At 40.8% G+C, this 27149-nt stretch overlaps 1 protein-coding gene across 1 annotated transcript; it reads left to right on the top strand.

The window, feature by feature from the left end:
• Positions 1 to 865: 865 nt before the first annotated feature.
• Positions 866 to 27149, top strand: LOC136436961 (acid ceramidase-like). The gene is made up of 14 exons (XM_066431383.1): positions 866 to 1095; positions 1812 to 1855; positions 2376 to 2460; positions 3155 to 3238; positions 6046 to 6124; positions 6555 to 6629; positions 7530 to 7575; positions 13255 to 13399; positions 20230 to 20284; positions 21232 to 21398; positions 22508 to 22554; positions 25452 to 25575; positions 25713 to 25769; positions 26083 to 27149. The coding sequence occupies exons 1-14, from the start codon at positions 1024 to 1026 to the stop codon at positions 26170 to 26172; spliced, it is 1170 nt and encodes a 389-aa protein (XP_066287480.1). The 5' UTR covers positions 866 to 1023; the 3' UTR covers positions 26173 to 27149.

Raw genomic sequence — 27149 nt, 5'->3', positions numbered from 1 at the left:
AAAACCCTTTAAGTTTAAGTTTGCGGGGATTTAATTTCGTGGTTTGTTTGTTCGTGGTAAAATGAAGTGTTCGAAGTTACTGAATTTATGCCAGCGGTAGTGCTATAGCCGTACAATGTACAGTATTAATGGAAAGAAAAGTTGGAGAGATTCCGGCGGAAACCGTGAACTTAAAACTACTGCGAAAATTGTAAGAAATTACAGTAACAATTGCCTTCTGAATTTATAAGGCTTGTTTGGAGTAATGTATTGAGATAGATCGACATCAAAGAGGACAACACAGATATCGTCTGATCTACTACATATACATACACTAGTTCCCCCCATATGTTATGTTATTGTTACTTTAATCATAATTTTTGGTGACGATAACAACAGCTGGACAGTTGGGTAAAATTCTGCTCATTTCCGCGAATTAAAATAGTTTTATCCACTAAAATTACATCTTTTAGAGTCAAGAATGAAACCAACGACCACTAGCTTGTAGAGCAACACACAGCCACAGTTTTGGAACCAAAAATAAGATGTAAACGTGTCAAAAACATGGTCGAAACAACAAATTTCTCACCTGTGTCGCCATCTTGAATTTCAGATTACGGAAGTCTCGTGTAATCTCGCGTGTATACAAAATCTCGCGAGAGTAGTAGAGTACATTACATATGTAGGGGCGTTTTAAAGAATGCGTTTTAAAGTATTTAAAAAAGTTCAATTTTCATTTTTTAAAGAAATGACGTTTAACAACAAATTCACTCGTCTGAATATGCATTGATCTAAACCCTATTAAACATTTACATATTTTGTTCATAGATAATACATGATATAAAATGATCACATTTTCATCTAGTGGTATATTCCAAACTTTCACTAACATATGACCATGTTGTAATGGTGTTTACTTGTTGTTGTGGGACTTTGGTTTATCCTGTGATCGTAGAACTTTGTACTTTTACTGGCATGTGACAGGTGTGACTATCAGCTGTATGTGTAACAGGTGAACTGAACAGGTGAACAGCAAAAGACGAGATGGAAGTAAAGCTGAGGGTTGCTGCAATCTTGGCATGCCTGGTTTTGGTGGTGCAGGCACAAGTTCCTCCTGTAAGTTTTAAGACTTGTTTACCTTTGCCCATAGAAGATGATATGTTTTTGGTAGCATTTGTTTGTTACCTTCGCTGAGAAGGTAATGTTTTCGTAGCCTGGAATCCAAACCTATTATAGCTCCCGTGTTTGACCTCTTTGCAAAATAGAGGAGACTCCGGAGCTATAGTACATTGTAGGTTTGGATTCCAGGCTAATGTTTTCGTCAGTGTTCGTGTGTGTGCGTGTGTCCTTCCATCTGTGAACATGATAACTCCAGAATGCCTGGATGGACTGTCTTCATTCTTGGTAAAATTATGCAGAAGTACATGTAGGTCTTCTTGAGACCGCGAAATGATTAGATATTGGGCCCCCTAGCGACTTACTATGGTACTACAGCGGAACTTTAATACTGTTTTGATATCTCATGTTCTAGACATGCTATTGTTCATGTTTTTTTAGTGGTACTAGGTAGATAGCTCTTGGGAGGGAGAGTAAGTTGTGTAGGTTTGGGCCCCCTAAAGGTCCTTTTGGAACTGCAGGAGTCAAGTGTGTTTCGAACTTTGAAAGAGAGTAACTGAAGAAGGGGTTGACAGATCGTCATAGTTTTTGGCTAGCTACTACAAAACTTAATTGAAATTATTGAAACCATGAAATTGATGAATCTGTATTCCTCAAATTCAAATGACATTTATCACTAAAGTACATTATGTTTATGTTGATGTTTTTCTTAACAGTTTGAAGAAAAATGTGAACATGGGATGTACCCACCTAAAGCAGAGTAAGTATTTTATGACTTACAAATATAATCTCTATATGAATATTGAACTGTAAGACAGAAAAATCCTCTTGGTTGTTGTTATCTAAGAACATTTATCTTGGACTCAAAAATCTTCTTAAGACTGTTAGAACGATGATATATCCGCCAGTAACATTAATCTGCCAGGTTACATAAATCCACCACTTTCAAAAACAGTGGGTTTGAGAGATCTCTAGTGCAGCTCAGCCAGGTATATAATGCACACGGTTTAGATATACATTAGCTTAAGTGTGCATCATACTATAGGAGATGTTGGGTTGGAGATCTAGTTTTTCAGGGTGGCGGAATGTGCCCTGGTGGAATTATGCTGTTACTTGTTAGCTGGTGGGATTTTTTGAGAGGATGTTGCCGAAAGAAAATTGTTTTCCAGTAATACTCGTAAAAGGAAGGATCATATTTGATATTCAATCAGAGAGAGAAATAGATGTTATTGAATCAATCTGAATGCTTTTTATGAAAGTAATGTCAATTTTTTCTTCAGATCGAAGGTTGGCAGTTATGTGATTAACCTGGACCTCCCCCCTGCCGAGAGATGGACCGGTCTGGCCAAGGAGAAAGCACCACAGGTCTGAATTCAATAATCTCCAAGCAGATGAGGGGGAGGCAAAACGTTACATTTTTCTAGATGTCCGCTTGTGAGACAAACTTCCTCCCAACATCTGCTTGGATATTAAGGATCCATGATGCTCTTGCATAAAATAAAATTATTTGTTGTTTACACATTTCTTCACTTAACTTTACGAAACACTTTTTACGAAATAATTTTGTAAGTCAGTGCTATATTTTATAATAGTATTCATCCAATTCTAGCTCTGGTGGCCCTCCTATATACCAGTATACACAACATCTTGCCCATGTCCTTAACAATATACATGTACACACTCAGAAAAGGTTGGACCACTTTTTTTGCCCCAAAGCCAGACTGGACAGGTTATTCCGCCTTCTGGACTGAACAGGTTTTTCCAACAACCAATACTAATATGAGAGGTCAGAACATTCAAGCACACAACCGTACTCAATGAATTCTCTCAAACAACTCTTTTATTCAAATGATAGAACGGGATCGGCCGTTCTATACGGGATCGGCCGTTCTATGTTCGAAAGGCCGGTCCCGTTCGATACAACGACTTTGCTCGTTACATGGCATATGGAACAACGCTTGAGACACAACTTTGCTCGTTACACTAATGCTAATAAATTAGGCTAAGGTTTCCTTCCTTTATTTATTTAATTCATATTGATGTAATTGGTATGTTCCAGATTAAGGATATGTTAGTCGAGGTCAAGGCCTTTGTTGGAGCTTTTGGCAACGGGAGCATCATCGCATTGGTGGACAAGTACCTGGTAAGTCTGGTCCTTGCATACAGCTGTAAAATCCCTATTAACGTACCCACTTTTTAAACTCTTCAAGTTGCAAGCAGGTGCTCCAGGCCGACGCCAAAGTTGGGGTGCGTACGTTAGGAGGGGTTCTTCCTCGGAAAAATTGCATATCAGCTTGAGAGTACGGTACATCTTCATGCAAATGAAGTGTGGAATGCTTCCACACAATCAATCAGTAATAAAGAATTATAGATAATACATAATTAAATTGTTTGATATTTTCTACCAAGAAAAATTTTCTCAGTAACCCTTTAAGTTGGTAAACATCATCGAAAGGATGATCATGTCAACCTCTTAACTATCCACTGAAATGCTGGAGAGGGGGTGCGTGCGTTAGGAGGGTTTTTCCCCTGAATGTTTCAACTCACTGAGTCAGGCCTGCCCTCATCCCCAAATCAGGGGTGCGTACGTTAGGAGGGGTGTGTACGTACATAGAAATTTTACGGTAGTTGATGTTGCTTTACCTCAACTGGTAGGAGCCTTACAGTTATATCAGCTCAAGTAGTTGTTAACTCAGGGAGACCCTGGTTCGATCCTGGGTCGTGGTATCTCGGTAGGGAGGGGGATGCATCCGTCTTTCAGAAAATGTATAAAAGGAGGTCCTGTGTTCAAGCAGGTGCTTCTAGTTATGTTTCGCCAACGAAACATATTGTTTTTGTCAGGTTTCTTCTTCTCCTTCTCCTTCTTCTCCTGTCAAATCTTCAAATCGCTTCTTCTCGGTCGTCCGTCGACCAAATTAGCTGAAATTTGGTATGGAGGTAGAGTACGTGTATACCCCTAGACCCTTTTTAAATTTTTTTGATATAAGTTTTTAAAATGATTTTATCGAGGTTTTTTGGTCATTTTCCGACAAAAGTCGCACATTACGGCCTCCAGTGCCGTGGTGTTGAAACCTAAGGACCTGAAATTTGGTTTAGTTGTGCATTGGATATTTACCCAAAGGACCCCATTATTTTTTTTGGTATACACTACTTCAAAATGATTTATTTTGCAATTTTTTGATGGAATTTTTGGTTATTTTCTCACAACTAGGTCATCTTGTAACATAAGCCCTCCTACACTTCCCTTGTCTGGGAGTTAAAACCAAGCAGATGTGAGAGGGTACCTCTACTAAATGGTATTACAGAAAGTTATATGTACCTTATGTTACATGGTACGGATGTTATATTTGAGATGTAGGTACCTATAGGAAAGGTGAAAACACCTGACAATTACTGATGCTAATCAGGACCTAATTTGCATAATGTATGCATAAAGTTGTATGTCCCTTACCATAAAAGCTGCGGATGTCATCTTTGACATGTAGGTACCTTTAGGAAAGGCGAACACACCTGGCCATAAATTATGCTAATGAGGACCTACTTTGCATAATCAATGCATAAAGTTGTATGTTCCTTACCGTAAAAGCTGCGGATGTCATCTTTGACATGTAGGTACCTTTAGGAAATGCGAACACACCTGTCCATAAGTTATGCTAATGAGGACCTCATTTGCATGATTTATGCGTAAACTTGTAATTCCCTTACCGGAAAAGCTGCAGATGTCAGATTTAAGATGTACGTACCGTTAGCAAAGGTGATCACACCTGGCCATGAATTATGCTAATGAGGACCTCATTTGCATAATTCATGCATAAACTTGTACTTCCCTTACCGTGAAAGCTGCGGATGTCATCTTTAACATGTAGGTACCATTAGGAAAGGTGAATGCACATGGCCAAAAATTATGCTAATGAGGACCTCATTTGCATAATTTATGCAGAAACTTGTATTTCCCTTACCGTACAAGCTGCAGATGTCATATTTGACATGTAGGTAGCTTTAGGAAAGGTGCACACGCCTGGCCATGACATATGCTAATGAGGACCTCATTTGCATAATTTATGCATGATGTTGTATTCCCCTTACTGTAAAACCTGCGGATGTCATCTTGAACATGTAGGTACATGTAGGTACATGTACATGTACGAAAGGTGAAAGCACCTGGACATAACTTATGCTCATGAGGACCTCATTTGCATAAATTATGCAGAAACTTGGAATTGCCCAGGAGTTATTTTGGGACAGCCCACTTCTTGCATGAGGAGTATGGGCGAAACATCCTGAATTTGCTCTTAAAGCAAATGACGGCCAGTCTAGTATGTTAAAGGGGAAGGGCTAATGGTCTCATTCATGTGTTTTTTCGCCACATAGGATTACATGTTATGATACGTGTTTTACATGGGCGTGTTCGTAATGAAGATATAGAAAATGTGCCAATGTTTTTCATTCCAATGTTGAGGACATTTACCCTAGATTATGTGAAAAAATTGCCGACAGTTTCACTACGTACAATCTCTTTTTATAGCAATTACAAGCTTCACTTAGCTACACCCCCAAAAAGGCACTTTCCAGCTGTAAGCGTGTAAACGTCCGACCTCGCGCGTGGCTGCCGAACTTTGCCTGATAATTTCTTCAGTTACAAACATTAGCTCATCAGTTTGACGCTTGAAATCAGCTGGGCTAGCTAAAAGGAATTTTCACACCAATATAAACACACGTTCATGCAGCCGCTTATTTTTGGACCACGGACTCTTTTAGGGTACTCACTGGGAGTGAATTATATACATGAATGAGACCTTGAGCAATTTTCCTCCTTCCAGTAGAAATATATACATTATGAAGCTTGCTGCCACATGTGCAAAGGCACTGCAACAAAAGGAACATCCTTGCTTGTGTGAGTACACGATAACTGTTCATTAAACATTTTTTACCAATTTTCTTGTGATCCAGGGCCCCCTAGCTGACACCCTTCCTTACCCGTTTGCTGATGAGCTGAAAGGCATAGCCAAGGCCACAGACATCCCTCTCGGTGAGCTTATTCTCAAATATACCATTTATTATAATAATATTTGTATAATAATATTATTCATAAATCATAACATAAATTATTTTGTGTAATGAGTTTGGATATGTTGTCAGCATCTTAACATTGTCCTTATCAAATTGTGTCATTAGATATTAACTTTTAAGCATGCATGCTATTATTGCAAACATGTACATGTATCAATAAGGACTATAGATCCTTGACTTTTTTTTGAATCATGATTAATTTACATTTTTAGTTTACCTGTTAGATGTTTTTCCAATTTCATCTTCAATACTTTCAATATAAAGGGAAAATAAGTTGAGAAAATTTACCAATTTTATGAATGATAATATATAAAAATTATTAAGTGATATACAGTTTGCTTATGAAAATTTGGTACTAAAACAGTTGCTTTATGGTTTTTTTCTGCTAGGCGAGGTTGTCCTTTTCAACGTTTTCTACGAGTTTTTCACCGTCTGCACATCCATAGTCGCTGAGGACCCTACAGGTACATGTACTGTGAACTCATTACAATATATGCCAGAGACTTAAAGGAAACCAGTGAACTTGACATTGAAAAGTCTAGTCACCAGACTGTACTAAATATAGTAAAGTCAAGTTCTCTGACACTTGTTTTACAAATTAAAGTTATGATGGTTCTCACAAATGCCGTCACAGGAACGGCCGGCCGTTGAAACGGACATTTCTGACGGTGTCCCAGGCTTTTGAGGCGTCCCAGGCCGCTAAGTCATCCATTCCCTCAAATTCTTCGGAAAATTCCTCGTAGCCATCTCAAAAAGCCCACTAATTTTCATTATCATATATATCAGAACTAGGGGTGGGTACCGGTACATAGAATTCAGGTCCGGTCCAGGTCCAGGTCCAGAGGGTCAGGTCCAGGTCCGGACCTGTACCTGTACCTGATTATAGTAGCGTTGCAGTACATCATATTTTGGAGAGCGAGACACACGTAAAAGTCTCCAAACGTCATGTCTGGAACGAAATAATTTCTTAGGTTCTTTCGTCGTCTGTTTACTCATCCTTTAAGTGTCTCTAGATATGATTAACAGCTAAAGTCTTCGAAAACAACTCGTTAAATCTACTGTTTTGTATTTTCTTAGAACAGTTATGTGGCCGCCTGCTGGTTCCTGGTACTATGAATTTTCTAATCGGTCCATAGGCCGGTCCACTGATTTTTTACGGACCGGTTTTTTTGGACCGGTCCATTAAGAAATACCGGTTTTGGACCGGTACACGGTACCGGTACCCACCCTTAATCAGAACTGATAGATATTAGGTAAATGAATGTGTTTTTGTCATATCCCAGTAAGATGACCACTTTTGTTGGTCATCTTTTGGTTTTGTCAGACTTGGTGAGGTCATTGGTTTTTTTCATGTGCATCCTCAGGAAAGTTGTTCCATGCCAGGAACCTGGATTTTGGGCTGTTCCTTGGGTAAGTTCTGTCAGCTTTTATCAATTACCTGTAGTGTTAAACATGAATATACATCATGTAGCTAGACTAGGAAAAACGAGAAAGCCACAACAAGGCGAAAATAAAGTCTGCATGTGGGCTTGAATAGATTATGCGGACTATGCGGCTATAGCGTATTTTCTGAAGATACGGCGTGAGTGTGTACGGTTGGCTTGAGGTTGCCCACTACTACTGCTTAGACTATAAAAAGGATGAATAAAAAAGTATTTAGGAAACCAAATTGGCCCTTGCAGTAAAAAAGCAGCTTCACATATGGGGCTCAAACCTACAAATTAATAGAATATACCGATACCACTTTTCGTCACCGGCCCAATAGCTATCTACATGTTCCAAATAAAAAAGAATGACTATTGTCGTTAACTTGTACAAGTTAACGACAATAGTCATTCTTTTTTATTGTGGTAAGAAAAACATATGTTCTGCTGCAGTACCATTGCAAGCCACCAGGAGGTTTCCATCAATGAACTTGTTCTTCCTTTTGATGACACCTATACCCATAATGTCATGTCAAATAGCATGTAAAATGTATGTATACATGGATCCATTCATAACTCCAGTTTGTGCTTTCGAATTCTATAAACCCACCAAAAACACTTACAAACACACACGCAGGCACATACATATACACACACACACACACACATGCATGCATGCACACACACACACACACATACATTTACGCACACAAACACACGCACACACACATACATTTCTATAGTACTGTGTATGATGTACGCACAATGTCATGCAAAACACACACACAGTCACACACTCACACACACACACACACACACACATACATACACACACACATGCGCACATGCAAAACACACACTCACACATATTAACAGACGACACCGAAAACACAACACAAACCTGGGTTTCAGGGTTCAACTATAGATGAACACCAGGAGAACCAGTTCCAGGAAAGGAGGAACTAGTTCCCATAGTAGACATAGCCTTTCTGCCCTGCCTGAGGCCTTCTGTTGTTTGTTTTAGAGGAACTACATTCAACCTAGTTCCTCAACGCCAGTTAAGGCACAACATCCAGTATAGGTTCTGTATAGTTCCTCCTAATCAATCACTCTAGGAAGAGAACCTGGCTGGAAAACAGGCCTCCAAGCCTTATCTATGGGACTAATTATGTGTAGAAGATCAATTATCCATGCTTTAGGAGGACCCTGATATGTCCTCTCTCCCTCCCAAAGAGCACAGATGTACATGTACATCGGAAAAGGAAAGGGGTGTTTGATGTTTCTTGGGAATAGAAAAACATATTTTGGGGGCTCTTAAGACAGTATAATTATTCATTCAGGTTTCAATTAAGACATGGCCCGTCTCACCAGGGATAGAGGGGATAAGTACATGTAGGAAGTCAGTCTAACTGTAGCTGTCACTGCTTCAGCCCCCCTGTCAGGTCTAATTAGTTACAGCCACTTGCATGCAGACTGGATCATATAATTAACACATGTAATCATAGCAGAGCTGAACTAGCTTCTGAAACAACAAATGATTATTACAAACCTTCTTCAGAAAGTGAAAAGTAAAAGTGATCTTGAACCTGTTAAGCTCCCTGTAGTGCTTATTCTTCCACTGGACCTGACGTGACAGAGAAGACAGATTCTACAGGTTCAGTAGCATGCATGAAAGGAGAGAAACAAAGATGGGATTTTAACTCTCAGCTTCTTGGTCCAAAAACAAGGTTATCTAAAACCTTCTTCCAGCTGTCACTGTAACCAATAGGCTGCTTCAGTTTGCTGAATGTTAAAGTCCACTGGACTAGGCATGCTACTACATCTTAACACTAGTTTGTCTTTACTATTTGTACTTGATTTCTCTGACAATGTCTTGTGCACTATTGCAACAAATCTAGCCCGATAACCCAGCCCTGTCTCCATCTCTAACATGAAATCCAAGCAGGTCCTATAGCCCACACAATTAAGCCGTTCTCTAGCAGGTTCAACTAAGGAGCTCTTACATGTAGTTGAACTTCTTGGTCTAACATGCCCCTTGGTCTAACATACCTCTAAAGTTCGGGCTTGAAACTGATAGCTCTACAGTATACATGTAGGTGGGCAAAAAGTTTTTTGGTGGTTTTGAGGTCACACTGAAAGGTCACTGCGAAAACTCCAAACTTGAAACCACTGGGAACATGTCTTCATTTACTTAATACTGTATGTAGATGCAGAAACGTTTGCAGTGGTTTCAAGTTTGGAGTTTTCGTGGTGACCTTTCAGTGCGACCTCAAAACCACCAAAAAATTTTTTGCCCACCTACATGTATACTGCACAGCTATCATTGTTTCAAGCAGAACTTAAAACCACTGCGAACACTCCATTGTCTCCCTACCGTGAAATAAACACCACACAAACTTTAAATGCATTTACAGTAACTTCAGTCCTGAGGAAAACATTTGGCAACAGGGAAAATCAGGCAGGAAAATCATAGGTAGGATTTTTTCCTACTCTGCGTAGCCTACCTGCCATCCTATTAGTATTACTTTACTTGTCCCCCCCTCCCCCATACACATGTACTACTGTATTATGCAGAAATGTTTGCGGTGGTTTTATGTTTGCTGTTTTTTGCGGTGAACTCTTCAGCGCGAAGTTAAAACCATTTTCTAAAATTTTAGCTACCCTTGTTTTTACAGTATCATGAGGCACCTGTTATGGTAAACATGAGCTATCTTGGTTTCAGACTTTCAGACTGGCCGTCCCTAAAATCACCAATGAATCTTCTATTATGTGACTATAGTGCTACTATTGTTTTAATTTGATTCACATGAGGACATGGTTATCTTACAGCCACACAAGAATAACTTCTCGGTATCAAAACCAAGGAGGTTTAAAAAACTCCTTGTCAATACGAATCAAATCTTTAAAGAATAACAGGCACAAAGTCAGAAAAAACAAGCATCAATAATAATAACAATAGTTACTGTAGTTAAGCAATTATTGCATTGAAATTGAAAGTCAAAGTTTACACAAAATAGTTAGGAAAAAGGGAATAAGAATCACATTTTTTAGATTTTTGAAAAGAACACACACAATGCTCTCAACTCAAACAGTTGAACCAGTACTCCAATGAAAAAAAGAACACTTTTAGTAATTCAGAACACTTCAGTAATCAGTTCAAAAGTCTGTATGTATCATTTTGAGACCATGGGATAAGTGATGGAAAGAGAACCTTCGTGGCCAAGTTCTAAAACAGATAGGACATTAATGAAGCTTGTTTACAGGTCATTTTTGCTGACCATGTTTAGATGCAGTGCAGTTTCATGATAAATCAAATGATGACCAATAATCTCATTATAAGTATATACCAAACTACATGTAATCCACATCAAACACAACATAAAAATAACCAAGACCCCTCCACCCAGTTGAGCTAACAAATGTGGGACTTCAACCCCAATTGACTAACTAGTGGAGTACCATGACAGACCATGTGACATGCATGTCAGGTGGTCTGTCATGGTACTCTACTAGTTAGTCGTATCACATGGTTTCACAGGTACTAGGTCACCAGATATAGGCTTGTTGGTCCCTGCCCTAACTGTGTGTTCTACTGTAGCTCTATATTACAGGTAGTGGCTGCATGAGGAGCATTTTCCTTCAAATGGCTTTGTATACAGATGCATATGTATTTGTTAAAGAAATACAGTCTTATGGTGGAAAAACACCATGAAGCACAGATACCCACACTCGCTTGATTATTTCATGCCTTTCATGAATGTCAGTTCTTGGTCATATCTATGTGTGTGTGTGTGTGTGTGTGTGAGTTTCTGATCTGCTTGCAAAATAGTATGGGTAAAGCCTAAAGGGATTTCTCGTTGCTTTTTTTATTTGCTATTTGATAAATGTCCCATTCGCTATAAGACTAAAATTTTGAAATCTTGTTTTTCATTCAACCTACTGGAATACTACATTTGTTTGGCAATCTCTTGATTATTGTGCTTATGTTGCTGAACTATTCTTACATTTCTAATGGTGTTTTTGTTGTGAGTTGTGAGTAATTGACTTGTGGTTTTATCTAATGTGCTTATCTATTTAGTACTTTCTTGCAAGTACACTTTATGAGCCATTCCAATCTGATTGGAGTACAGTGCTTTGAAACTTAAAAAAAAAGAAACTGGCATTGCTGACCTTAATCAGAGCCAAGGAAGATGACATGATTGGGGTCCTGGGGACAATTGTTATGCTACAAATACTTGACTCTTCTAATGATTGCCTTGAGTTGAACTATTTTACACCTCTTATCAAAACATGCCTTTTTAAATTGGAGCTTATTAGTCTACAGTATGTACATCATAATCTATACAGACTGACCACACTGTATAGTAGTGTAATGCTAACTGGTCTACACCTGTTGTTGATTAACCCTCTCAGCAAGGAGGTGGAATTTGATTTTTTTTACCACCTCTCCCTGTATGTATGTGTGTGTGTGTGTGTGTGTTAGTACATGTACAAGTTTTTGTGATGATCAAGGAAGGAAAAATAGCAAAAAATTCCCTGAAAATTCATCTAGCTGTTTTAAACAGCACACATGCAGCCCATGCAGCTCGCCCCACTTCCAACCCGCCTGTGGTATCTAGGTCACCCCCTGGGGGACACTGATCCTTCCTAGAGAAAAGCTTACACATTTGTCCTCAACTACTGAAGGAGTTACAAAAACACCAACTTATGATGTAATGTTGACTAAGTTTGCATTAGAGATTCTTTCTCAGCAAAGAGAGGTATAGCATGTACAAATGTATTAATGCAGTAAGTGAAGTAAATATACTGTAACAGTTTAGAACTGCTGGCATGTACCCCATGTGAGGCTGAATGTTTTCCTAATTACATGGTACATTAGTAAGAACCTCCTTAGACACAGATGCCAAACCCACAAGAGATAGGCCTGCACAGAGCTGACAGCTACTGTAGTTCCATGGGGCGGGGTAACTGGTCACAGATAATAAGCTATAGTTCCAGTGTTGGTTCAATATTGTTCTTGAGGAATTATATGAGAATAATATTCCTCTATAGTTCTACCCTGAAACCCAGGTTTGTGTGGGGCCTCTTACCGTATTTTCTCGATTAAAGTGCGCACCCCAATTAAAGTACGCACCCCTGATTTGGGGCTAGTTCCAGACAAATTTGCAGAACTGAAACGTGAAGTCAAAAACCCCAAATAAAGTACGCACCCCTTCTCCACTGATCTTGAACACATTTTGAACAGGATAAATTCAAATTTATGGTGTTCCTTCTATTATCTCGAGGTCATTATTCTTATATCAAGGACTTCTACATAATGCCATTCCTTAGATTCATAAAAGATTCTCTTTTTTAGTCCGCCAGCATCGTCTCTGCAAACTTGAGGATTGCCTACGACAAGTTACAAATTGGCAGGTATTGAGCCATGTATTGTTTCACCACAGCTGGGTTCCTGGTTTGGTTAAGCAAGGGTTTGAGTTTGAGGTCCTTTTCGAATTTGTCCTGGCAATAATCTCAAATAAAGTACGTACCCTGGCGTTAGCAATGATTTGTGGTGCCTTTTGAATTTTGATTTGTTTAAAAAAGTGCGTACTTTATTCGAGAAAATACGGTAGTCAAGATGATTACTAATTAGCATTGATAACTTATTAAAACTTGTGAACAGGTGGGACATTAAGAACAATACCTGGGCGCTGACGGAGAAACTCCGACCAATCGTGGTGAACCTGGACTGGCAGCGCGGCGGCAAGACCGTTTTCAAGTCCGTCAACTTTGCCGGCTACGTTGGGTTGCTCACTGCTGTCAAACCTGTAAGTATATAGGATTGAAAACTTACTTGAAGGTTTACACGTGATAATTGTATAGTATGTACTTTATGGCAATTTATTGTTGAGTACAATTAATACATATTTAGTGAATTCTCCAAACTGCCCTAAATACATTATTCAACTCAATCTTATAGCTTAGCAGCAAACTTAAGGCTGTTTGAAAAATTTAAACTAAAGAAAAAAAAATGTTCTTCCTTTGTTCAGTGACATCCTTTTCGAAAATTTTAGCAGAAATGCCCCTGGCCAGTGCATTCCCAGAGCAAGCTGCTAGGGGGCCCAAATGTACATGTACACCAAAAAAATCATAACGCTTTAGCCAGCACATCCAGGACAATAGATACAGAAATCGTACATTCTGCTGTAGTACCAAGTAAAGCCACCAGGGGGCTCAAAGTTGACCTTGACCTTCACCTTGCCAACACCTATCCACATACCAAATATCATCACAATCCGTCCAAAGGTTCTTGCCGACCTAAAATATCGCGAAACTGTTTACTTTTTACAAGCCTAAAACAATTATCTCTATTTTTCATTGAAGTAATGAACAAAATCCATATATAATGTGTTATATCACATGTATGCAGTAAAGTTTGGAAGAAAATAAGAATACGAATGATGAATACATGTTTCAATTATTTACAAAATACAATGTATGTGGTTTTCCTCATACCTCACTCACTATGGCTGTAGCTGTGGCCCTGGGTCTTCATCGTGGGTCACTGAATTGCTGAATCTGTGGCCATGTGTCTTCATCTTGGGTAACTTAGTATGCATGCATGGCTGTTGTCTTGACATGTGTCTTAATCTGATTGGGTCACTGCATGCATATGGCTTAACCTGTGGCCATGGGTCTTCATTGTGCGTAACTGGATAATGGCTGAAACTGTGGCCCTGGGTGTTCGCCGTGGGTAACTTAGTTTACATGGCTGTACTAGTATGACTCTGAGTCACAGTGTGTATGGCTGTACAATCATAGAGCTGTGGTTCTGGGTCTTTATTGTGCCGTGGGTCACTGAGTGTGGTTGAAACTTTGTAGGCCTGGGTCTTTATTGTGAGTCACTGCATAATCCTGTAGCTGTGGCCCTGGGTCTTCATGATGGGTCTCATGGGTCACTGCATATGGCTGAAGCTGTGGCCCTGGGTCTTCATCATGGTTCACTGAGTATGGCTGAAGCTGTGGCCCTGGGTCTTCATCGTGGGTCACTGAGTATGGCTGAAGCTATGGCCCTGGGTCTTCCTCGTGGGTCACTGAGTATGGCTGAAGCTGTGGCCCTGGGTCTTCCTCGTGGGTCACTGAGTATGGCTGAAGCTGTGGTCCTGGGTCTTCCTCGTGGGTCACTGCATATGGCTGTAGCTGTGGCCCTGGGTCTTCATCGTGGGTCACTGCATATGGCTGTAGCTGTGGCCCTGGGTCTTCATCATTAGTCACTGCATACGGCTGAAGCTGTGGCCCTGGGTCTTCATCGTGGGTCACTGCATATGGCTGAAGCTGTGGTCCTGGGTCTTCCTCGTGGGTCACTGCATATGGCTGTAGCTGTGGCCCTGGGTCTTCATCATTAGTCACTGCATATGGCTGAAGCTGTGGCTCTGGGTTTTCAACGAAGGTTACTGCATAAGGGACTAACAGCTTATCCTTTTTCCCTTTCCCCGTGGCATCACCATAGCTCACGGCATATGGCAGTAGCTGTGACCTTGGCCTTTCATCTTGAGTCACTGCATACGGCTTAAGCTGTGGTCCCGGGTCTTTGTAGGTCACCGAGTATGGCTGAAGCTGTGGCCCTGGGTCTTCATCATGGGTCACGGCATGAGGCTGAACCTGTGACCCTGGGTCTTCGTGGGTCACTGCATATGGCTGTAGCTGTGGTTGTGGGTCTTCATTGTACGTATGAGTCACAGAGTACAGCTGTAGCTGTGGCTGTGGCTGTGGACCGTCAACGAAGGTCACTGCGTAAGGGACTAGAAGCTTGCCATTTTTCCCTTTCCCCATGGTGTCACCATAGGTCACCGCGTACGGTTGTATCGTACTGTCGTCTCCCGACATCTTGCTGCGAGCACGAGAGGACAGTCTGCCTGTTGTGTACGAGTCTCCGTCTGAATACTCTGAAGTGGTTGGGGCGGAGTAGGCCGCTGCGTACGGTTGTATCGTACTGTCGTCTCCCAACCTCTGGCTGCGAGCACGAGAGGACAGTCCGCCTGTTGTGTACGAGTCTCCGTCCGAATACTCTGAAGCCGTTGGGGCGGAGTAGGCCGCTGCGTACGGCTCGATCCCACAGGTTTCGTCGACTGCGAAACTTGCGCCACGACAGCGGCCGCACAAGACGAGCAGGGCCACGGATGCCAAGGTAAGGAGGACAGGCAGCATTCCTGCGATCAGTAGGGTGAAGATCGTTGTCCAGTAGTCGTCCTCTATGGCTGGGTCCCCCCCAGTGATGACATCATTTTCCGTCACTGTTGTTTGCCCTGAGAACGACTCGTGGTGTGTGTATGGCACCTCTGTGTAGACTGAAGTGACGTTATAGTCCACATCGGTGTAGTTTGTAGTGGGAATGGTGTATGGGTACGGGTGGGCGGCCTGTGAACATGTCAAAATATCCGCGGTGGTCGACGTTTCGTTGCACCTGCCAGATTGGATCGCTTGACCCGACGTGTCCGTGTTGTTCTGACAGTACGCGCCGTTCCTAAGTTGGCGAGGAGTGTTCCGCGGAGGTTGGCGGGCGATGCACACTTCAGGAACTTCAAGTCCTGGTATTCAATCGAGTCCAGGTAGGGCAGGTTGCAGACGAACCACGTAAGCTTCCCATCGCAAGCAAGCTCGTTAGCATTTACCTGAAACATAAAACCCAGAATGAAGAAAGCTAACTTTCATCTTTTATATACCACCATTATATTTAGTACACTGTATATATATATCAACCTGCTAGCCGCCATGCTTGATAGAAATGCATGGTTAGACATTGTGAATGGCACCTCGTATGAGGACGACCTGAACTGAACTGAACTGTATGTGCTAAGATGTGTTTTTTTAGGACTTTAAAGGCACCCATAGAATTTTATAAGGCTTGAAACACGAATTGAAAAACACCACTTTATGATAGATGCATTTTCTACTTGGAACTTGAAGCAGGTGATCAAAGAAAATTGATTTATATCATTTTTGATTACTGACAATCAGTGACATAACAAAAATCATCAGATAGCTACTAATTAAAATGTCATGATCATATTTTCACCCCCCAAAAAAACAATATGAACACACACCCTCCACAAAAAGGGGTTTGTCTAATCAATTATAGTAATCTTTTTTATTAAACTTTAAATTTGTTCCATAGCGTAGAAAACAAAGTTTTTGTGAGACGCTCGAATTTCGACCCAAGTTCCCGCGATAGAGCGCAAAATATTGAACATAGCTCGACTGCAAAAGTAGCTTAACGTCTCATGATAAATCTGAATGTATCGAGTGCCCTAATTTAAGACATGCTCTCAGTTATAGCAGATTTTTTACTGATCTTATTATGCGTATCAATTACACGTACTGTTTGTTGCCACTGACCTATCTAATTAGAAAATCTAAAGGTAAATAAACATACTATATTAGTCAAATACACATGGCTGTTATTTGCATGCATAATATACTAGTCTAGTACTAGATATTGATTGATCATTGTCAGTGTCAAAAAAAAGAATTTCACAAGCAGGATCCACCAAACACTGCTTGAGTTATGCTCCTCCAAAATTTAGATAAAAAATGCCTACTGTAGTACCGTAGGAAGCCCCCAGAAGACCCATCTTCAAACTTGACCTTCGTTTCCCCCCCCCCCCAACCTACTAAATTTCATCACGATCCATTTAATTTCCACTAACAAACATTTAACCAAAAAACACAAACGTCCACTGCAGCACCAAAGGAACCCCCCAGAAGACCCATCTTCGAACTTGACCTCCATCTCCCCAACAGAAATTTATCTACCAAAAATCACAAACATCCGTCCATGGCATCAAGAGTTATATCGCCAACACAATCACTCCACACGTCCCGACTAAAAATATACCCTTCTGCCTATGGCAAAGGTTATGATAATGATGCCGCTGAAAGCAGGGTCACTTCATAAGCACTCAACTGTGGCTTGTGACCATACATCATGTAAAACTAAGGTACCAATCATCCACGTAACTGTTATATACATGACTTTGTGCATATCAAGAATTTTCGAAAAACTAAAATGGACCTTCAGATATAGATTGAGATCAAGATAGTAGGTGGATTTCAGTTTTTCATGAATAGATACAGTAGAATCCGCATAACTGATTTGTCAGTGTATTTTATGCAATAATACAGAGTAGTCCATTAACCCTAGGGGACAAAATGAGAGGCACTGAGGGAGGAGGGGGTTGTTGTGGTTACTAGGATTGGCACTGAAAGGAAACAGACACACACTTTGTGTCAATTTCACTCACTCCCAGGTTATACAAAATGTAACATATTGAAGTCATAAGCATATCATCAGTTTATATACACATATTGAGTGCAAATGATGGCAAATCAAGCAAAAAATTGGCAATTCTATTCTTCTGTATCCTATCACAGCAAATGACAATGGAGTTGCTATAGTTTTTTCAAAACACAAAGGACAACAACAGTGCCTATGCTGTTGTCTTACCATAGAAACTATCCATACTCAATTTACATTTGAATGACATTTGCATACAATCTATAAGAGTAAGTGACTTTGACATGTTCCACCGGTTTTTCCTGTTGCCATTGGCATTATTTTATGCAAATATCAGGAGTATGCAAAAATAGCCAATGCAATTATGCCATTTTATTTATAATGGAGTGAATGGGAAATGGTTTGGGTTTTCAAAATTTTATGCATATCCCCGAAATATGCTATCAACAGTAATGCAAATAGCTGTATTCAAGTGTACATGTATTTAATAAGGAACAAACAAACCTGTATGACCATGGTTCTCATGTGGTGGTTCTGATTCAAACACGTGATGTCGCTGCCGATAGTAGCGATGCGATTCCTGATGAGGGTCACACACTTCAGCCTACCAGGCAAGAGGAGTGCGTTGACGGGCACAGATGTCAGACGGTTGTAGGACAGTTTCAGTTTGTAGAGCATGGGTAGGCCGCGGAACGCGTGCAGGGATATGGTGGATATTGCGTTCCTTTCGAGGAGCAAGCCAGATAATTAGAATACCATGCAAAATAAAAAATGGCTGAAAATACAAGAAAACACAGTCACAAAGCATAAAAGTCTGATTTTATCTTCGAAATTCGTTGAATGATCTGTTATTATTATAATAAGTTTTTATGTCACCCCATGATTGCAGCGAGGTCGGCACTCCTTTGGAATGAGGGTGTAAGGAATTTACTGTAAATGCAGAAATGTTTGCTGTGGTTTTATGTTCTTTGTTTTTGCAGTGATTTTAAAACCACCACAATTTTTTTGCCCTCCTACCCCCTTGTCTACTTTTGTCTCAAACGCGAACTTAAAACCACCGTGAACAAATTAAAACCATGCAAACTAAATGTAATGAGCTATCACAGTGACTGTAAAAGCTGCAAAGTAAAAAAAAAACATAAAATAACTGCAAATTTTTCGCAATTTACAGTACCTGTTACAGTAAGTGTATGAATTTCAAAATTAGTGAATAATGTATTTGGGGCTTAGACTAATACATCACTTATTGCAATTTCCGTATTGGAAAGATTCTTACCAGTTGCCGAGGGATTTAGTGTTTTGATGTTTAATAATGCGATGAAAAGTAGATTAGTCTGAGGGTGTTAAATTTACTTATTGTAGAGTTTTAGCATCAAAATTGGTAATTAAATAACATCTTTAATTTAAAAAGTCTTAATTCGTAACTAATTTTCAACATCTTTCCTTTTTTCACATTCCCATCCTAAATAAACAGTGCGAAAGCATTAGCCATGCAAAGTCCAATAGGTTTTGGTAGCCTACTAAAATTCCCTAGTTGGACAAAATGGCTGACAGCTCGGCAGTGGAAAGTGCACATATTTCAAGGTCGCAGACCACAGTATTTCGCTTACAGGGATTTTCATGGTTAAGGATCCCAAAGTTAGAAGTTTCCACGCTTGAAAATTTATAGTAAGGTGCACAATTAGGGTGCCAAATTTTATATGTTTGACTTCAAGGGTTAATCTACAAAATATGTGAAAATGAGCTTAAATTTGCCGGCTCGTTCTCTTTTAAAAGTCACCTGATATGACCCCCAGCGGAGGTCACCACACTGTAGCCAACTTACAGTAGTCGGGCAGTAACAATATTCAGGCGCGAATTCAATTGCAACCTGATGGAACAAACATCGTAATCCAACTCTTACAGTCTCAAATCTAATGTATTCCTCTAGATACCATTCACTACAGTTTCCGCCTCGCTAACGTGCACAGAAGAAAAACCACGGCCTTTTCAAACAATGTGACGCACTACTTTTTACCCGAACTACTATTTGGGACGGGGGTCGCCCACTAATACTGTGTTCTGCGACCTTAAGTCAAATATGACACAACAAAGTCACATTCTTGATTGCTATGAATATCGCTGTGCATAAATGTGATTCAGTTAAATATGACGATAGAAAAGTGACAAAAATTGTGACTTCATTTCTGAATCAGTGTAGGTCAGATAATTCTACATGCTGGAGGTTAAAGTTTAAAGGTGAAGACCCCCAGATAACCTTGAAGTTCATAAAAATAGATTATTACATGACATTCATTAAACTTAAAGTTATATTGCAGGGCCTGTTATCAAACTTGACATTGTACTATGTTTTTTCTTCCGCAGAAAACCTTTACGTACAGCATGAATGAGAGGTTCTCTGCGGATGGTGGGTATATAGGTGAGCACATTTTGTTTGTTAATTATCATTATTATTCTCTGTAGAAATATAAAGACATTATCCGCCTCACGGCTTTGCACACCAGGCTTGAACTGATCATGAAGAGTGCAAGCTGCACTCATGCACACCGGGAGGGATGTCTAACTCTATTCGATAGATGTGGTGGGTTCTTTTATGTGCTTGATCGAGTTGTGGCTCTCCCTCAAGCATGGGACCTCCATGTAATGTCCTAATGAAAGGACGCCCCTAGCCGAAGCTACTGTACAAGTCATGATGACGTAGGTTTACACCTGAGTCAAGACAGTGAAGAAATTTGGTGAGCAAGGGCACTTGGACATGTCAGGGATTTGAACTCAGTACCTCCTGTCAGCAATACTAGCAACAAGGCCAACATGCCACCTTGTATACAGCTTCAAACTCTAATTTTGACTGAATGATTGAGTAATTAATTACACCAAATGACAGTTACTCAACCAACTGGGAAAAAAATTGAAACAGACGTTTCAGACAGCAATAATGTTCAACTTGTCTTTCGCCAGTGACTAAAGGGAAGAACAGATAACCAGGTTTAAGACCAAAACTCTGAAGTAATAGTTTAACGAAGTAAACACAATTGAGGATGGTTCAACCAGGACTTTAAGTCTTCACAAGGTTGTATGCTAATTTAGTCAATTTCTCTTATTGTTTGAGTACAGGAGCTAAATTTTGTTCATGCGTGACGCATAGGCCTCCATTCCTGATTGGTTGGTTGGTTGATGGATTGATGGATGGATGGATGGATGGATGGATGGATGGATGGATGGATGGATGGATGGATGGATGGATGGATGGATGGATTGCTTGATTGATTGATCGGTTGATTGATGGATGGATAGATGGACGGATTGTTTGCTTAATTGATTGATTGATTGATTGATTGATTGATTGATTGATTGATTGATTGGCAGGTCTAATCGAGTGGATCCTGGGAAGCCGCGACAGTTCGTGGATGGGGTTCCTTACGCGGGACACGCTGGAAAACGCCACCAGCTTCACGGAGGCAGAGACCTGGCTGGCCAATCGGACACTGCTGGCACCCGCCTACTTCATCCTGGGGGGGACCAAGTCTGGAGAGGTACAGATATTTTTGGCAATCTTAAGCTTGTTACAGTCCGTTCGTAGTAATTTTGTGTGTAACGCCAAGACAAGTTCAGCCACTTACGATAAGAAATTTAATACTGTCAAGATGCATTTTTTTAACAAACTCGCTCAGTGCAAGGCCATAGGGGGCTACTCTTCTAAGCACTGATTCAGAACTAATTGTTACTGTTTCACAGTTACACTGTAGTAGCATCTCTTCACCCTAGGTCAGAAACATCAATGCTCGAGACAAGCATGACTTCATTGACCCATTAGGAGAAGCATTTGAACATCATTTTTATTCATGTACATTTTTACACTACCGAAAATGCAGAAGCTTTCTTGATCTGTATTAAATTTCTTCACACAAAAAACTTTTCCATAAAACAAAACAAGCAAAATAAGAAAAGAAATTCTTGGTAGTGTAGGGAGACGATTTTGTAGTCTGGAATCCATCCTGTTCTAACTTCTAGCTTCAGTTCTCTCCAATGATGGGTTTTACACAGAATAGTCTGACGAGGATACTCTCCCCATTGAAACAGTACTAGTCCTCTGCATTATCAATTCTAGAATCATAATTATAAATATTATTATGTATTTCTCAGATGCAGTGTCACAGGAATCAAACTTCCAAATGCCTGATAGAACCTAATGTCAATATCGTAACATTAGGACTGTGTGTCACTAATGTATTCAGAACTCTCGCCTAAATTTTTTCTAGGACTAGGTAGATTCCAATTCTATCTTTTATTCTTTCTCTATTACCGGGTGCCAGACTATTCAACAGGGAATTCATTAAAGAAGCGAACATGAGCTAGAATAGGATTGATAACTGGCTGTTTAAATTGGCCACAGAGTGCACTGGCTGAGAACTTTAAAGTAATTGCACACGGCGTTGCTGTTAACACTATATACTATTAAGTCTTTAAGTAAACAAATAATTTTGCACAATACACAATAACAAGAACGCATTTTCACCACTGTGACAACAACTTTTTTCTCTCCCCAAATCTACAGGGAGCCATCATATTCATTATTGCACAAGGTGCGTTGCTACAATACAGGCAATTTCACCAGATCTTTTTCCTTTCCCCAAATCTATAGGGAGCCATTATAACCAGGTCGAGGGAGAAAGCACTGGACATCAAGAGGTCTGTTCAACTTCTTTTTTTCTTTCTCTTCTGCCAATCCCAAACTCTAGCATGACACTCGATAGCTGGTAGCATAGTAGCCTGATTTTGATTGTGCTTATAGCAGCCGCCCGTATCCGGCCAGCCCCTAGAAGGGGAGGGGACATAAAACCCACGGACAGCTGGAGTTTGTGTTATACAGACTAGTAGCATATGATAGTACAGCGCAGCTTCGCTACACCTAGCACATTTAGCCAAGCACAGGTCCCTACTCTTTTCGATTTATGCTGTGTTGGTTTCTTTTACATGCTAACACCTGAAGCTTTTATTAATTCGTCATACATGGGGTGGCCGGCCTTATGTGACCATATGAATAATGTAAAATGCAACCGCCTAAAACATATCCAAGCTCGGGCCATGTTCCCAGCATTCCTTACAGTTTCTATAGCAGGGTATATTTTTTACATGGAGGGTTTGCTAGCTCTTCCCGTTTGATGTTCATGATCACCATTTCATTCACACCCCTTCCGAAAAATGTGTGCAGCCCCAACTGAGATGTCCTGTCCCAGGCTTGAATGTTGGTACGAAAGCCCAATGGTACAATCGGTGTGTGAGTAGCGAACAGGCAGCACGAGCGTCGCGACACTGGCAGGCAGCGCAAGCGTCGTGACAACAGGCGGCGCGAGCGTCGCGACACTGGCAGGCAGCGCGAGCATCGCGACAACAGGCAGGCAGCGCGAGCGTCGCGACAACAGGCAGGCAGCGCGAGCGTCGCGACAACAGGCAGCGCGAGCGTCGCGACAACAGGCAGCGCGAGCGACGCGACAACAGGCAGGCAGCGCGAGCGTCGCGACAACAGGCAGCGCGAGCGTCGCGACAACAGGCAGCGCGAGCGTCGCGACAACAGGCAGCGCGAGCGTCGCGACAACAGGCAGCGCGAGCGTCGCGACAACAGGCAGCGCGAGCGTCGCGACAACAGAACAGGGCGAGCGTCGCGACAACAGGCAGCGCGACGACGAGCCGCGAGACAGAGTTCACACGATTGATTAGGCAGTTCGGAAAACAGTTTGATAAATTAACTATAAACATAATCACATAATTGTCTTTTACATTAAACTTAACATACTTTATAAAATATTGAACTTTAGATACCTAATAAGTTGTAGTTCCAATTAGAACTCTTCCTATGAGTTCCTAGTTCAGTTCGTAAGAAGAGAATCGACAGCTATATATGACATTATAGATAGGTTTAGCTTGGATGCCAGCCGCCAAACTCTGAAAGCTCTGAACTATCTACTCAACAGTGACACTGTGGATATTTTAGAGTTTGGGGGTCTGGCGTCCAGGATAACAACTTAGACTTGGCTACCGTTCTATCCATTCACACCCGGTTTTGCAGTACAGTGGACGGTCCCGCGTACAGGTCAGAGGTTATGTCAATGGGATAGAACAAGGAACAACAACAACAAGAGCATTTTTGGATTTCAATTTGCCGGCTTGCAGCCAAGTGGACTTTTTTTAACCTCTGCTGTGACCAAAGACAAGGGTGAAAGTGAACTAGCAGAACCCACTTGAGTGACGCTGAAGAAGAGTGATGGATGTCACTCGTAACGGCCGGAAATAAATCTCCGAATTTTTATCCAGTTGTAGAGTTTGAATTATCTTTTTTTGATAAAGACGGTTTCTTTCGCCTCCCCAAACAAAAGGAAACAACTTCACAGGAAGTAGCATATTTCACACCTTGTTCACGCTAAAGCGAGAATGTACGAGGGGACATTCCTGGGGTTCCCGCTTTTGTAGTTCCCATATGAAATGGTCCTGGGTGTGACAGTTTTATGGTTCGTTTCTCCTCACAGTGCAGGAGTCACAGTGGGGGTGCCTAATGTGTAACTCTCCAAGCAGACGTTAGGGTCCAGACGTTAGAACTTGGCCACTGCTCTCGGAAGCTCATCAATTCAATTATTGTGTTGAAATGTAGGTAGTGCAGAAAAGTATGATACTACAGTAATATGAAACTAGTTTGGTACTATGAATTTGTATGCCGTAGCAAACTTGTATTCACACCTTAAACATTTTCTGCATCACTGATTGTGCAAGCTAATTGTCTAGGGGATCTTAAAGATTGGGTCAATACAGAAAGTCAATTTCCCTGCCTCTTCTTTCAACATAATAAAAAGATAAACATTGTAGAATTGCATACCACTATTTCGGAAGGAATAGTACAATAACCATACAAACATGTTTAAACAATGTAATAGTTCAGAGCTTTCAGAGTTTGGGGGCTGGCATCCAAGCTAAACCTATCTATAATGTCATATATAGCTGTCGATTCTCTTCTTACGAACTAGGAACTAGGAACTCATAGGAAGAGTTCTAATTGGAGTATTAGGTATCTAAAGTTCAATATAAAGTATGTTAAGTTTAATGTTTTAAAAGACAATTATGTGATTATGTTTATAGTTGATTTATCAAACTGTTATCCGAACTGCATAATCAATCGTGTGAACTCTGTCTCACGGCTCGTCGTCGCGCTGCTCTGTTGTCGGGACGCTCGCGCTGCCTGTTGTCGCGACGCTCGCGCTGCCTGCCAGTGTCGCGACGCTCGCGCTGCCTGTTGTCGCAACGCTCGCGCTGCCTGTTGTCGCGACGCTCGCGCTGCCTGTTGTCGCGACGCTCGCGCTGCCTGTTGTCGCGATGCTCGCGCTGCCTGCCAGTGTCGCGACGCTCGCGCTGCCTGTTCGCTACTCACACACCGATTGTACCATTGGGCTTTCGTATGTTGGAACGAGGAGCTCAACTGTGCTGCTGCCAGTCAGAGCTACATTGTATAGGGACAGTCCTTACATGACAATTATCATCAATATAATTCAAAACCTCATGTTAATTACTTGCCCCCCCCCCCCCCCCCCCCCTCTTAGATTGGACCCAGCCAATGGACGGTGGTTCCTTCTCCAGACTAACTATGACAACTGGGAGAACCCGCCGTTTATCGACGACCGGCGTACGCCTGGGGACAACTGTATGGCCAACATGTCAAAATCTGTAAGTCCTAACACTTTAAGCAGTTTTTTTGCTTTGTCCCCTGACCGTCATATTTTCCAGGTATCTTGTAAGTTGTATCTTGTTGTGTGACACATATTTTAAAGTCACTGATCAGAAGTATTATTAATTTCCTACAGAATACTGACCTCCCCCACATATTTGATGTGCTGTCCAGCAAGCCTGTTCTGAACAAGGTAAGATTGCGACTTTGCATAGGTGTGCATTCATGTGTGTGTGTGTGTGTGTGTGTGTGTGTGTGTGTGCGTGTGTTTGTGTGTTTGTGTTTGTAGAATCTGTTTGCTTATGTGTGTACATGTATGTATGTTTGTATGTATGTGTGGTGTATTTGTCTGTGTTAGCATGTGTGTGTTTGTGTGTGTATGTGTATGGAAGATAGAAACGTTAGAAATGTAGTCATATCCAATGTCTTTTTTGTCATTCTGAAATTTCTAAAATTTTTGCAATCAAAAAATATAATACTTCTCCATTTCCCCCCCTCCCTCGCAGCTGACGACCTACACAGCCCTGATGCAGGTGGATGAAGGTCACCTTGAGTCGTACCTCCAGGAGTGCCCTGACCCCTGTATCCCTTGGTGATGACCCCTGTATTCCCTGGTGTTGACCCCTGACCTCTTTAACCCATGATGACCACTGCATCCCTTGTTGACGACTCCTGACCTCTTTATCCATTGGTGATGACCTCTGATTCCCTGGCATTGACCCCTGACCTCTTTATCCCTTGGTGATGACCCATGATGACCACTGCATTACTTTTTGAGGACTCCTGTATAATCTATTTGTCGTTTTAGACAACATGATTTTAATGTCATATTATCGCTGTGCCTCTATTTTCATTCTATAAAAGCATGTAGAGGCTCAGTCTATTTTCAAATTGGATATTGAAAATCTTCTGACTCTCAAGTAGCCACTTCTAGTATATATCCTCTAATGCTCGAAAAAGGGAATACCAATATGGTATCACAGAAATGCTGTGTATGCTATTAGCCATTGAAATGCAAATAAAGGATCCCAATACGGCCGGTAGCATCTGTCTAGTACTACATTGATATTGAAAATGAGTGAAAAATATGTACTATTTTGAAATCGAAAGAGATCTGCTACTACATAATGCCAAATGTCATGGAATGTCTTTATAGTGGTCGTAAGATTCTTGATAAAATTACTGAGTAATATTCAAATTTTACTTAATAAATGTGTAATAAACTGGATAGTGAAATGAGCACGAGTGAAATGCATAACATGCCATTGAGATTTTTTGATACTTTTTTCTAAGATTGAATATTTTCTATGATCGAATGTTTCTAGATCAGCTTAAATAAATACCTTGCTTTTATCAATATGTTGCTCTTCTGGTGTACAATTTATGATTTTGAGTATTGTCAGAGTATACAGTTATATGGAAAAGTTATATGATGGATAATCAAAGATGTGATACAATACGAATTGCAAAAAAGATTATGATATACATATGATGAGATGAAATAAGTTAGTCTGTCATTCTTTTCAAGTAATAATCTTTAATACCTGACTGAAAATAAATGCTTCTCGTCATA

This window comes from Branchiostoma lanceolatum, chromosome 6, assembly GCF_035083965.1.
Source record: "Branchiostoma lanceolatum isolate klBraLanc5 chromosome 6, klBraLanc5.hap2, whole genome shotgun sequence".
NCBI lineage: Eukaryota > Metazoa > Chordata > Leptocardii > Amphioxiformes > Branchiostomatidae > Branchiostoma > Branchiostoma lanceolatum.
This window is presented reverse-complemented; position numbering and strand designations above follow the sequence as displayed.

Bases quoted from the DNA above. Each gene is read 5' to 3' on its own strand.
- LOC136436961 (XM_066431383.1), top strand. From the start codon at position 1,024: ATGGAAGTAAAGCTGAGGGTTGCTGCAATCTTGGCATGCCTGGTTTTG. The intron at 2,461-3,154 runs GTCTGAATTCAA...GGTATGTTCCAG, and splicing joins CCAAGGAGAAAGCACCACAG to ATTAAGGATATGTTAGTCGA. The intron at 6,630-7,529 runs GTACATGTACTG...GTGCATCCTCAG, and splicing joins AGTCGCTGAGGACCCTACAG to GAAAGTTGTTCCATGCCAGG.